Source organism: Argopecten irradians, chromosome 10, assembly GCF_041381155.1.
Source record: "Argopecten irradians isolate NY chromosome 10, Ai_NY, whole genome shotgun sequence".
Taxonomy (NCBI): Eukaryota; Metazoa; Mollusca; class Bivalvia; order Pectinida; family Pectinidae; genus Argopecten; species Argopecten irradians.
Genome location: NC_091143.1, coordinates 40,979,751 through 40,995,375, shown reverse-complemented (window position 1 = coordinate 40,995,375; position 15,625 = coordinate 40,979,751). Strand labels below are relative to the sequence as shown.

Here is a 15,625-nt window from a genome sequence, read left to right as displayed (position 1 = left end):
AAGGATGCTTCTTTAACGCTGACATCGCATTTTCAAATATCTAAAGATGAAATTGGATTATCCTGCTCTCTGCTAAACATTCACTAATTAATCAACTATGTTTTGATGCAAATCGAACATTAAAGAGAAAACGGTTGTGCTTTGATATTTTGTTTGAAGCCGTTTGCAAGATAATTTGTTTGATTACTTTATGTTCTGTATCTGAATACAAATTAGGCTATTTATGAAGATGCCATAATTATAATTTTCCTAATTTTTACGGCATGAAACATGGACATTTTAAAGATACTCCACCGCCGATAAATGTTTTTTTTTTATGAAAGACAGGAGAAGACGAAATAATATTCTTCTGCAGTTATAAACGTTACATTATTGCATCAACATTGAAAAGTTTGAGCTTCTTATTTTACTTAAAGAAAAAACCATTTGAAATAATAAACTGCGTCCCCCCCAAAAAAAAAACAAAAAAAAAAAGCATAGCACAATGCCCTTTTTGGAATGAATGACTAATTGCGTGTGTTCAAAAAGCAAAAGAAAGTATTTTATATATGTTTTTTGAATTAATAAGACATATATATATACGATTAAATGTTAACTATTGTTCGCATAATAGGTATCAGGTATGCTCTGTAGGCGAAGGAGCATCTTAAATAGTGAAAATATTGCTTGGTATAATTCTACTATCAGGTGTGCCCTAATTACATAATACTTTCTAGATATGGCCAATACTAATCAAACCGCAAGGATTTATTTATAATTTTAATTTACTTGAGCATCAAGGTGGAATTAATTAAATTAAATATTGATTTGATTATATAATTAGTAACACATCTGACTCAGCAAACTAATAGTTTCCCAGGATCAGTTTTGAATAGTTTTGTTATCTACAAAAGTAATTTCCTTTTCAAACGAGAAAAACCAAACTTGAGATAAAATAGCACAGTATTTCTTTTAATTAATTATCATATTCCGAAGAATTATCATGTTTCATCACATTGTGCTTTAAAGGGTATTACAGAGCGCGATGAAATAATATCCCGTGTACACATCGATGATTAACTGCACATTCAAAACATTAACGACGTTGAGTCATGTCCTGTTCGTTAATTTGATTGGTGATAGGCTCGGACAACTGCACAAAACCAGCCTGTGATATTTCCCCGTAACATGATTAATTTCCAAAGTCCATGATATCTGACGTTTTTCTGTTATCACTTTCATGTATTCTTAAAACCATTTAAAATGTTTGTTTTTCGCAAACGAACGATTGCTTGATATGGTTTAATCTCCATCTTACTTGCAAATGAGGCCGTTGTTTGATAACAAACGTTATGGGAGTGAATAAAAAAAACCTTCTTTTAGCCATCTGTCCAACATAGGCTGGTAACTCGCAGCCAAAAATCCAGGAAAAGAGACTTTTGAACATGTTGGCAATTCGTTGCGATCGTTACCCCCAAAAATAACAAGTAAAGACCATAATGAATAGTTAACTTACAGATTTGGTTCCAAGATTTCTGACAGAACACTCGAGCACCGCTGAATCTCCCACATACGCTGTTACGTTAGACTCCATATCATTAAACATTGGCCGTAGGTACCGGATGGCATCACTGGGAAGGGCTGCAACAGAAGAGAAACAATTAAGTGCATATTTGATGAAAGTGTCACATATTATTGTCTTACAATTAAGCATTAGCTGCCATATTTTGACATTCATTGGTGTGTAACATAAATTTGGGTGTTCTAACATAGCTTAGCGCACCATTATAGATATATGCTAGATATGACAACTAATGCTTTCATGAAACATCCACGAAAATATGCAATCGAAAATATGTCAGCAAGTTTATATTTTGATTCATTTTTTCATTCTACGGCGCGAAAATGATAACCCCGCGAATAATTTCAAAATTAGCATAGCAACATATTGCCTCCTATATAGCTATCGGGAGAATTATCAGTTATGTCTGAGCACAGCACTGAACTGAGTTTCCGATCCATTCTTTTAGGCCGACATTCAGATTCAATCGGGTATTCTTGCGATGGGCTATATAATATAACTCAAGATGTTAAGTAAATAACTGATTTATAGGAGCAACGGTTTCACAAGCTGTCAAAACAACAGTATCAATGACATTCTAACCAATCCAAAATGTAAAGTTCTATCAACACAACATGCGTTATATTTCGTTCATACGTATCTTGTCTCGACAAGGTAAAGTTTCCGTACTTTTTAACTTCATCATGACACAGGAATGTAGCAAATCAGCCAGAACTATGTTCAATCCTTTCTGATTGCGAGATTAACTTCTTGGTATACGCATATTGTGCGACAAAATTTAGTTAGTATTCCAGCAAATAGCAATCACAAATTCTTGTTTTTTTCTTTAATACCGCTCTTATTTCTTTCCATCGAATGTCAATTGGCTTAATTGTAGCCGCAAATAGAAATTGTCTACGGAAAACATCTTTTCAATCTTGACAAATCCTTTAATTACCTTAATGATAAAACACGACTGGATTCTGTAATGTGTTAATACTGCTTTGAATAGTTTACCGCAGTACTGTAACACTTCCTCTCCGAAACTATTATTAAATTACTAACGACGCAATGACGCTTAATCTTCCGTATAGCGTTTAGATAAGAATTCAGAGAGGTATCGAAAGTTCATTTCCGGTTTTTCTATATTGTACAATCATTTATTTAGCTTTCTACCCGCCGTGGGTTATTCTATGTGATCATATTTTTTGTCGAAGACAAACTTGCCTGCAATGATGAAATATCCGCTACCAAATCAAATATCACGGTCCACTTATGACTCAATCTGAGTGCGGTATTGTTTTGTTAATGATAAAAAACTAATCATGACATTCGATGACGTCAGACTGTGCGATGTACTACCATTCTGATGGTACCAGGTGACTTTATGGGAAATTGTCATGTAAACATCTATACGTTCAAGCTGAAACTGAATAAACTAGATATTTGCTTTTAAGTATTTCTAGAGTGAATTCATGAATAAATGTCAACCCGTGTCTTTTTAGTAAATATTTAGTAATCGTTACAATAATCGTTTAAAATGAAATGGCAATGGCTTAGCATTTAAATGCTAGAAAAACCACTATTTCAGCGTTGCGCATCTTCATTTAATAAATATTTGGAACATACGATAATATTTGCATTAAGACTTTATTCATTTTTTAATATGCATCTTTGGACAAATTAATACTGCAAGCTGTGCTAACTTAATTTATTTCAATCATATAACTATTATACAACTGTTTATTAACAAATGTTCATTGTTTAATCATTTAATGCCATGGACCTTTCTATTTTGAATAATCGATTTGTTTTTGCTTTTTGTCTGTTTATATTCCAAAGCTATACGAAATTAAATAAATCAACAGTTGACAACTCGTGCAGATGAATATTGAATTATTATTATTATTTTTTTTTTTGCTTTTTATCTGTTTATATTCGAACTCTCTATGAAATAAAATAACAGTGAACAACTCTTGCAGATAAATTTTGTTATGTACCAATCGGTAAATTATAGTACGAGCCAATTAGACGTATTTCATTCTCCCTCCATTGTCACGTTCTTGCTCTTCAGAATTTTAGCTACAAGCTATATCTATGCGGAATGGGAACCGTTTTGTGCCTATTAACCTTGAGTGCGATACAGCGTGTATAACAAGGCAGATACACCAGATACAGTAGGAAGGTGCCCGATAATTAGCGATAGGTGAAGCCGTGTCTGTAATGCTAACGGCATTCATCTTTTAGCAACATTTGTCTGTGACAAGCCTGACCTTTGTCATGGAGTACTGTGGCAGCCACACAGAAACCCGGAAACTGGCACTGTGTGTACACTACTAGGTTACACGATCTTCTTTTATATTGACACATAATGCTCCTGTTGCCGTTTTCGAACCGCGATACGAATCGCTATTCCAGCACGTACACCACGCGCGTAAAACAAGGAACAGTAAACAACGACATCAATGTCTTTATATATATATATATATGTATTAAGGGGGCTACATTATGTATTTACACTTAAAGCGCAATTTGGTAAAGCACTTTAATCTAAATACGTATTTTTACTCAATTTTCCAAGCAGGTTGAACATGAATATGTCTATTTCATTTTTCGCGATCTAATATTTATACAGTGAATTACACGTTTATCTTACATTTACAGAATATAATGTATCATACAATGAAAACAGAAATATAAATGTTTAGAATAGTATTTCACGTCTAAGCTAACGTGTAATTACATCTAGTAAATCATCTTTTATATTTGGAATCCTGCCATAGTGGAATGAACATTTTACACGCATTTGGAACTTTATACAACCAACTTGATATGATATTTTTTCGTATTTGTCGTATAAATTGTATATTCTGTTTGTTTTTACGATTGATAGAAGTAAATACTTTTTTTTACTTCCTTTACAAAAACAGATATTTTAAGCACATTATTTCATAGATTCGCATGTTAAATAATCTTTGTGATGCTATCATATTATGCATGTTTTGTTAATTAAATGTATATGTTTATATATATAGAGAGAGATTTTCCACACCTGTTAGAGTGTTTCATGTAATTCTTTACAAGCAGGTGCATGTACATTTCAAAGAGTAAATAAATTGAAAATTTTACTGCTGTTTCAAGTTGGATTTAAATCTGCACATGCATCTTGATACACTTAATTCAGCGAAAGGAAAGATACATATTTTTAATGCATTTGATTCATTATAAAACATTTGTTTTTCATCAATTTACATTTTTGCACAACAGTAAAATCATCCAGAATGATATGGTATTAATGATATTGCTTTATTGTCGAGAAATCACATTAGAGTTATATAAACATTTCCTTTCGTTTAACATTTTCCGTATAAGTTCCAGCACGTTGCTCTTCATAGCGTGATCTTGTTGTTGCCAAGTTGCCACTGGTCATATTCATGAAGCAAACCTTACTGTATTTCTAGGATCAAAGGATTTAAAGTCATCTGCTATTGTTACCGTAAAATTTGGCAAGCTTCATTAAATGGTTTCAAGAGTTTGGAAATTGTAATTCAAAGCAGTTGCGTATATGGGCTCATTGCCTATTTTGAAAAATTACACGGGCATGTCTTTGACGTATACGGAAGTTCTTAAGCAGACTTTTTTCGTTAAACTGCCACATGACGTGATCAAAACCGCATTTTATCTCTTGTCTTCCATGAACATAAGAGTATTTTTTTGATAGTTCATTATGCCGCTGCCACGGAATTAAATTTGGGCGCTATCGCATTGTCGCATCAGATTATCGACAGCACATGTGTGATACTTCTCCCATGGATTTATCGTCTACCATCAACTCTAAAACTGTACAATTTGCCAAGTGCAACTTGTATGCATGAAACGCTCGTTTAAGCAAGTGATCCTAACTTGGCTTCAAACTGGCATGATTGAGATGGAAGTCAAGGTTCCAAGTTGATAATAAGATTCCAACACTGGCTCCGTACATAACGATCCATAGATGAGGGCTTACTGGCAAGCATTACACATTCAAAGCACAAACACCGCGGTTTAGGTTCGCAATCCATGTCACTCCAAGGCCAAATGGTTTGTGTTGTCGCACTATACCCAAAGGTCTCGTATTCCCGACTGATAATCCTGATACGCATAGTGGTATGGAACGTTAATGACATAACTTTACAACATAGCTTTACAGCGACGCTAGATGAGTGAAGGAACTATGGCACTTTCATTGTTCTTACAGAGGTCGTTATAGCCTAGAGAACGATTTTGATACGAACGAGCCTTAAAGTGATGACCGATAATGGAGTGCGAGAAAGTAAGCGAGAGATACTATGTTTGACATTGTTATTAGATGTATTGGGAATGTTGTTCTCACTGGAATAGCGAGTTGCAATCTTACACCGTCTGTACCATCCATCATGGGCAATGTGTTTCAATGTTTAAAGTTAACGCCCGAATGTCTTTTTTGCTTTTCGTTTTTTTCTGTAAATCTTTTGTTTTTGATTTGTTACATGTATGTGTTTACTGTCAATGTTTACAGAACTGTGCACAAATAGATATTTTTATTTGAATCAATTCATTGTGACACCACTATGTTTACTTATAGAAAATAATACATTTTAATTTAGTTATGTACAAATGCACGGCCATGTTGTTTTTGTTACATTTATAACACACACATCCAAATACAGATCACTGAAATGCGACATAAAATTGTTATAAATGCTCGTTATTACTCATTATAGACACTTGGTAGTTCACGATTATTCACTAAATATTTATTCTAGAAAGATTACGATTTCATCCGAGGAAATCGCTACCAATGAATAAGCAATACAATAAGTCCAATGGTACGAAATATTGACTGTCGTTTTGTTTCAAATACACAAACATTATCGTTTATATATTCTTAACATCATTCAACACAGAACTTTAACTCAGGACGATAGTTATATTAACAAACAAATGAATTGACTCATGTGTGGGACGCCTTTTCTATTCAAACATATTTTGTTTTTGAGAGAGTGTTTTATTTGTGCTCGCTATCCTGAACATTTTTGGCCATTCTTATCTTTATTTCCCTCTCTAAAGTTCAAAGCAAATTAATTCATATAAACCTTTAACATGTAAATATACATTACACAATATATTCTGTTTTGCCCGTTCATTAAAGTGCAAAAACATATGTATACTGCAGCCCTAAAGGTTTGCTCAATACCAAACTTACGGTGTCGTTCACTCATGTTAGCGCAACCATTAGCATTTCATTGTATTGTTCAGTAGGCTTTAAAATAGTCATTGTAATGTAGTTCATAAACTAGGAAATTTAGGAATAAAGGGTGTTGTTTCTTACTCCCTCACAAAGCAACAAACACGTTTTGGCGCCAGCTAATGAATTCCTTGACTGTCTGCACTCCATTCGGAACCCCTTATCACACGATACCATGAATTTCATTAGATGTCTACGATTGCCTTGCAGACACGACTAACCCAGACTGTATATCTGAATAGCAGACATCGTTGTATAACATTACCAGTGCATTCAAATAAAAATGTTATGGTCATATCAAGGCAGAAACCTCATAGTAAGGTTTTCTATAACGATGCTCGTATTCCGATCAGCTCTATCATGGTGTCTCATTAAGTGTGCAAGAACAATGGTGTAATGTGTCAGAAATATTTGTTCTAAATTAGGTAGACAGCATATTGTGACAAGATTTTGGTGTCATATAAAACTTCTTTGTTTCCAAGGGAGGGAAATGCAAAATTGGTTAAGTTTCAAAAATGAAAATGTGCATCTTTCAAAAGAATCTGTCGTTGTTCAAAATCTGACCCAATTTGTCATTTATATATATATATCTGGTTTTCGTTTTTGCCTACACTTCTCATTGTCGTATCTAAAACAGACAATTCAGTCTAAGGTAACATTAAAATTTGCACATACATCAGAACCAATGGTTTTATGGAGATATGCCAGAAAAGCCAACTGCGGTGAAATGTGTTCGGAATGTTCAAACTCGCTCGCCATTCGCCATTTCACATTCTGTTTGGACGTCTTGTATGCCGAACCCTGGCCCTTGCCAGTGGAGTTAAGCAACTTTTCTTTAGAATTACTCAAATCGTTTTTAAACTCTTGTTTGTATCTTATAAGGTGCATCGACTGTATAGTGGTTAGGTATTGTATTTATATGTTATGTTTTTTTATGAAATGTAGAACAACAAATTTATGTCATAATTGGCCTCGTGGTTATGTAATAAAATTAGCCTCAATGATTTGTACTTTTAATTCGTTTTAAGATTAACACTCCAAATCCACGATTGCTTTATGTAAAATGTCATGGAATTTTACAATAATTCTTCCATTATTTTTCCAGATAACCTGGCTTTCCCAAATTTCTTAGCCTGAAAAGTCCTTCAAGACCCCGGCATTTAATTGGACGTTAAAACACACCGAAAATCAACAGCCCAAGAATGTGGTGACGATCAAAAGGTATACGTCATCCATTTTGTGTTTTTCAGTCTGAATTGAGTGTGTGTGTGTGAGTGTTCCAATAATGCAAGCAATTCAAACTGATATTAAACGTTCATGAAAATGTCCTCAACCACGAATGATTACAGATTAAAAGTCAAAGTGACACGTCTTCTTATCAAAAGAGAAATGTTACACACGGCACACCAATCGATGGCTAAATTGGTGGTAATTTACAATGTTAACTGCCGCAAGTGACACGTTTCAAGTATGATGAGATTAGTGATTGTTAGAAGTGTTTTTAATTGTAACGAGAGTTCAGTGATAATTAAGCGGAAGCGACAAATATCAGTCGCCCAGTAAACTATTGTGACATGGCATACACGCCACCATAGGCCGCAGTATTGGTTCTGGCTATGTTTTGCCCTTCAAACCGCCATTGCTTTTGAGGTTACGCTACGTGATCACGGTTGGGAAGATTCGACTAAAGGTTTTGGTAGAAAGAAAACGACAATTGGTGACGCAGTCATCGTAGAATGCCAGACATCCTTACATTGTTTTTGTAGTAATAAAAAGAAAATAAAAGAAAGAAAAACCCATAGAACTTCGAAATAGACATTGTCTTTTAGGTCACGTTTAAGGTTGTATTAGACGTTTGGTGAAATGCTTTTGTAGAAATAAGCAACCAGTAGGTGACAGAGTCATCATAGAATGTCAAACACTTTTTTTATTGTAGTAATAAGATATTTAACAGAGGGAAAACAAACAGTTTCGAAACAGACATGATGCTAGAAGACCTTTTTTTTTTAAATTTGTTAGTCGAGCTGATATTTGTTTTTGGGAAGTTGTAATGATATCCCTAAAATGAAGCATCCAAATAACACTGGAAGACAACACAAAACCTTGAAATGATCAAGACTATGTAGATGGGCAAAGATTAAAGACACAAAGGCAATGTATAATGTTCAAGTTTTAGGGCTCCATATATTGTAGGATTTCTCTTGCTATCATTTTCTATTTTTAATTTCTTTCGAACCCTTCGATACCGATACACTACTCTGGATATGAAACAATATATTCATCTTCTATTTATGTTTTTTGTGAAATATGTAATATATATATGATTCTACCTATCTGAATGTGATATTTGTTAACAGTTGAAGGTCTTTCCCGGTAAACGACTGATACTTAACAAAGTAACATCGCTCAGTGAAGTCATAAAAGCAGATGAATGCTATACCGAAATACCCCCTCCTAGTTCGAGTACGACTTTATTTTAGTCTTTATTGAGCAACAAAGACATATGAAACGAAGATCGGAGCACATAACTCTGCTCGTAACCTGCTGCTTGCTTGTCAGTGAAGGCTTCGGCAAAGACAGCCGGGAGGCCACAATGACAGCAAGGCTAAGTAACCCGCGGGAACCTTAGTACTCGGGCCAGAATATTTATGTCTGTGTTCGTATCCCGATTCTGCTTTGAAAGTAATTAAAACCATTAATCGTTATTGTTGAATCACAGATAATTGTACCACTGTAACCATGAACGTACGGAAACTCTGGGATTAGGGATTAATCAACCACCGGGACACTATCGATTTCCCGTGACGGTTTGACGGCTTACATTTTCCTAAATGCCCAGATTTATTGTTAGGTCGAGTTTGCGGTTATTCTACTTAAGTTTAGAATGTCAAAGTTAAAGAAAAACGGACAATTGGACTAATCTCACTAAAGTTGGTTTTTAATCAAGACATTCATGCGCGAGTTTCGATTATAATAAAAAAAACATAAGAGAAATACAATGGTATTGTTTCAACAAAACTGAATAGGGCGTATATTTACTATATAAAGAAATGTTGCTTTATCTAAATCAAACAGATTAAGTTGTTGAAATGTTGACAATGTATGACAATTAATTCTATAAGGAGTATAACTTGTTCAAGTTTAAACGTCGAAACACTATTCTTATCAGAAATTCACGGCATTTAGCTTAGGTCAAATAGACGGTAACATGTTAGATATTGTAACAGATGTATTAAATTTAGATATCTTAGCATGTTTATTCGTCAATTGTCGACGCTGGTGGTTCACCAATTAAAATAGTAATACTTTGTTCTGGCAACAAAGCTTAATGTAATAGTACATATTGACATGACCGATAAGTAAAGAAGAATAATTGATTCATTTTCTATCAAGTGTATGTAGCATCATATACTACCGAATAAATATACCTTGGGTTTGCGTAAATAAAGGTATGTTAAGCTATTTGCCATACAAATTGACTTATTGAATAATTTAAATGGCGCCGGACCATCAATCTTTCTACATAGATCATTAAGTTAAAAAGTAATTAATGGTAAATAATACCGATTTATTAACCATTCAACGGGACGTTTTTGAAGGAATTCTCATTAAATACTAGTCTGGTATCAGCACGTGCCTATTCAGGTATATTGTCTTTCGAACCCTGCTATTTTAATAGTATATCAGAGTGTCTACTTCCGAATAATGCGTAAATATGATATACATAGGGATGGGAAATCGTGGTGTTCATTGATGTTTATTACCGAAAGCATAACTTTAAACACGTATTTGATATATGAGTACGCATGTTCTAAATAGAGATTAATGGGAATCGACAGAGCGATGATGTGCTGGGTCCTGGTTCAGCAAATTTTCTTCACGAACAGGTGCCAACAAATGGTTAATGCATCATATAGTTGTTATAATTAGGTCATGCTGACAAATAATTCATACAAAATACACAGTGTGTGTAATTATGTATCTCGACTTTTTAAAAATACCAAGCAACGTCGATGATTTTGTTGCCTATGTTCACTGTAGCTTAGGTTAGTGACCTAAAAGGTTTTTAGTTTGACTACTAACGCAAATTGTAGTATGCTGTAAACCAAATTATTTCCGTGGCGACATAATTTTGCGTTTTCATGCAAAACAGCTGTTCCAAAACGATTCAATTTCGCAGTTTTGAGTCGTATGGGTCACCTGAGTTTAAAACATTTTCGAGGTGATAATGTTTTTGAGATTTCAAATCAGCAGCAAAATACACAAAAGTTAATGTACTTGATATAAGTTGGTTTGCATTAGTCGTTATCAAAACAGACATTGATCGGAGATGTTAAAAAACCTTTTTTATAATCAACGTTACATTTTGTAGATACTGAAATAAAGTTTAGCACATCTCATTTATACAAATGTAACATTGTATCAATTAACTAATACTTTTTTTTATTATCACAAGCGATTTTAAGGTTAGCCGCTGAATGTCTTTGCAAAAAAATCGAAGTCACCAAGGGGCACCCAACAATTTATCAAACGATATTGATACTAAATATGCTTTGCCAATATGTAGAGATGTATTTTCAAAATTTTGATTTTCATTTCATATATCTGATGCATTTACTACAAATCATCAACATATATGACAGTAATCATTACAATGATATCTGGAAGTTATATCTGGTTTTTTTTCTTATACATGAACTTCAAAGAAGTATCTATTTTAGGAAAGAGTGTGAAAAAAGATATAACATGGGATCTTGTCGAGGGATTCGAGGGCAAAAATCTTCCAGGCTATATTACGACGAACTCTATGACGGGTAGGGTGAAGAAAATGTCACGCTTGATTGATCACTCCAATCATACATATCAATATTTCTTTTATCCTCTTGTATCTTGTTTCATTAATACTACTTTACATGTTGACAAATTGGCCATCCCTGTTTAGACCGTGTCAACACTATCTAAACACGACATAGATTTGACCTTAAGTCGAACTATCGAAAGGAAAACTCCCAATAACTGTTATATACGTTGAGATAAATCGCATCTATAGACGCATCTATGAACTACTAGCACCCAAGCATGTTCCAAGGTTTACTATATTTGCGTTTCTAACTTAAACAAGCACGCACGTTGTGGATTGTAATTAATCAATAAAGGGACGAAGACAAATCGAACCAAGTGAGACTGCGCATGAGACTAATAGAATCTTACATGGGTCTGTCAATTTGACAGGGATATCTCAACCCGAGTGAAAGATTTTGGCTTGTCATTCCGAGGCTTGCCGAGGGTTGGCGGCCAATATCTTTCACGAGGATTGAGATATCCCCGTCCACTTGATAGACCCATGTTTGATTCTTTTTCTCCCATACTTTCACGAAACATTCTAAAAATGCAGTTTTAGGAACGTTTCCAAAGCGCCGCAATCAAAGAAACGTCACAGTGCGTCAAAATTAATGACATCGCCGACAATAGGCACCACATGTATTGATGACGTTACGTCATTGCTTAGCACGTGTAAGCTGTCTTTTCCATGCCACGGTAAAAGGCAGAGTTATCTTTCCCTAGCAACCGCGGGATAACCTTGACAAGTATGGGAGAAAGACATATCACTTAAAGATTAATTCACGCCTGAGGCTATTAAGAGAGCTCATTTCAATTGGTGACGTCCATATATTAAAGTTGTGTATACTTAAGCAATGAACTGCATTCGATTTGCAAGGAAGGTATATGGAATATGAATGTGTTATGGACAAGGACAAATTAAATACAGCACCCCAACATTGATATTAAATCGGTTGTTTTTCTTGGGATACTCCGGCCTTTATCTACATGCATCTCAAAAATCTGATATGTCTTATCTGAACATAATGACTGACAAGTCAGAATGGTTCAGTTTCACAACTCCCATCTCACGTGGTGTCTCAAGATCTCAGTCCCTCCCTGACCTGTTATATAAAATGCAAATCAAAACAATCAGCTTATCTCCAAAGATAAAAAAATCCGTTGAAGAATAGAGCGCCTAGTGCATGGTATTAAAATATTGATATTCAAACAAGCGACGGATTAAGTAAAAGATAATAGATTTTAGATTTTCAGTGAGACCCTCAAAGGAATACGTCTAGTACAAAAATATCGATCATGGTAGTAAATTTTATTCTTTGCTTGTACAAAAATCTGGTTTACGCTTTTTTGAAATATTGACCATAAATATGAGGTACTTTTTGTCGTTTTAATCCGTTTACTATGGCTGTGGATGGATGGGTTGGCCAAAGTGTCGTTTCAGGAGTCTGGGAGGAATAGATATAACCGATATTATACTGGTCATGATACAAAGAGTTTTAGAAAGTGTGGTGTTGTACGAACATAACGTATTTGAAAGCTTTACGAAAGAACGTCTGAATGTTCCAAATTGTGAAATGCAGGAGACTATATGACATACATGTATATTCTCGTCCAGACGTTTATAAGATGTATTTAGAACGATTTGTTGACTACATACTTGTTATTTTCTGCAGAATCATATGTCAAGCTAACTGATTAACCATAAGAATATGTATTTCCCTGAATCAACATAAAAGTCATGTTCTTCTAATTACCATAGATTATCCTCTGTACATGTCGACAGTTGTCAATTGCATTCACACTTATCAGTATATAAATGTATATCGAAGCGTTTAAACGACTCATCGAATGTTCTTATTGCGAGATGATGACGTTAGATTATAGTCAATTTCAGAGATATGTTGATGGCATACTATTGAAGTGTCCCAAAAACATTTTCTATCATCTGCACACAAAAACAAATGTATCCCCTATTTTTTCATACTCCATTTTCTTTATTTTGTTTATTCTTTTAATACCTCATTCATACAAATTGAATGTTTATCACTCATTTATTTATCGTTTTAGTAAATGTTATGGGCTCTCGATCTTTTTTTTAATTCAAACAATCAGCATCGTTTTTTGTTATGTCTTAAACTAAGAAGCATGTCTCTTTTTTCAATTTCCTTTTAGTAGTGTCTAACTTTCTCTGATCCTTACATATAAATTTCTGAAATTTAAAGTTTACCCCCCCCCCCAGACAGTGATACGAAGGCATAATCCATACTTTGTGTTCTTTCACCAGAATACCATATGAAACCTATTGTTCTGCCTGAGTGTACAATTATTCAAAGTGCGATTTTCACAACCAAACTCTATACAAGAGTTGTCAGATGTGCGCTTCCATTTCTTCCTTATTATTTTCTCCATAAACCCTGGGGACATTTTACAGAATTGTATGAAATGAAAACAAACAAAATAGAAGTCCAACAATATAAGAAATCATTTCTCAATGTTGGCATGTTGAACGGATACTGTAGATGCATTGTCCTTAAACTGATCAAAAGACACAAACCCCAGACAAAAATACAGTCAAATCTGCCTTAGCGAACACCTCTGTATAACGACCACTTAACAAGACCATTTGTAGGCGTCATTTGCACATTTAAACATCTGTTTAAAGACTACTTGGCTGTACTTTGAGGCCATGTGGTAGGGACCATCCCATTTCCTTTCCCTATGGTGGTCTTTATGGACAGGTTTGACTTTAGTTCACATTCTGCGCCAATTTACATTTTATCAATACATTCTACTCTGATAACTTCAACTCTCCGTAAAACACCGTATAAAAATCGCCAAACAAATGGTAGAGCTTAAGGGATACCTCGTCTGTATTCTCAGTGCTCTATCAATCAGCATACCAGTCCGATCAATGCACTACAATTAGAAACCAGAGGGAGAGAGAGAAACTTTATTCTGGCCAAGGTCGCTACCTCTTTCTCGCGTGCGTCACCCTGCAGCATCATGCCTAAACATGACCGCATTGGAAAAAGTCCAATCACAGACCAATCATTTCTGCGGTGACTGTGTCAGTCACATTCACGGCCGAAATACATCATAAATGATGAAGCATTCGCCTCACACGAATTAAATGACTTCATTCATAGGCATATTTCTGTTTATACATTGCGTAAACACTTTTATCATTTGTATTGAGCCTATTGCATACAGCAAATGTTTAAATATGACACCCTTAATGCAGAATAATGGTAATTGTATAACAAATGAAAATTATGAAATCTCGCAACCATACACTCCCGCTGCCAACGAATACGCCTAAAGAAAATGAAAGACCGCATAGATCCCAAATGAAAAATAGAAATATAAAAGATAAAAAAAAAACCAATATCTCAATGCATCCCTTACGGCTCTTTAAATACATAACACAATTTTCTTTATTACCTTTCGAATAGTAGGCTAATCACCACTTGACTTTTGTAAAACGCCAACGCATTATTCACAAAATTAACTATAGAATTCATATGCACCTGTTCCCATATAGACTCCTATGTCAAGTTTAGGTATATCATTGTAAGACCACTGAGAGGTCTCTGCTGACATACGCCAGGAACAGGTTGCGTCTGTCTTGCTGGAGACAGTGACATCAAACATTCTACATCCAGAGGTACAAGCGATGACGGAAGAAACGCTTGAAAAATTGACTTTTTGAGTGAGTCTAGTTACCGCTATTGTTAAACTGAGTAGCGTCTGAGAGCTTTCCACTCCCAACTCCCACCTGTAAATCATCGACACTTCAGCGTTGAAAAGGTTTTATATGAGTATCCTGAAGGCTGTGTCAATTAAAACTACGTAATACAGAAATCCAATAAGGAAAGACGGAGCCTCTCTGTATTGAAATGAACACCAATTATGAAAGTCATATGTCACTCATAATACTGTTTTGCTTTTGTTTCAATAAGGATTTCTTTGCAGAAAAT

The 15,625-nt window shown here is 34.7% G+C and overlaps 1 protein-coding gene across 4 annotated transcripts in view; it reads right to left on the bottom strand.

Annotated features, from left to right (window-relative positions):
* Positions 1 to 15,625, bottom strand: part of LOC138333921 (protein amalgam-like) — a 91,607-nt gene that overhangs the window by 14,335 nt on the left and 61,647 nt on the right. For all 4 annotated transcript variants that reach the window (XM_069282577.1, XM_069282578.1, XM_069282576.1 and 1 more), the window contains exon 3: positions 1,496 to 1,620. In XM_069282577.1, coding sequence (XP_069138678.1) covers positions 1,496 to 1,620 — 125 coding nt within the window. The remainder of the gene's footprint in view (positions 1 to 1,495; positions 1,621 to 15,625) is intronic.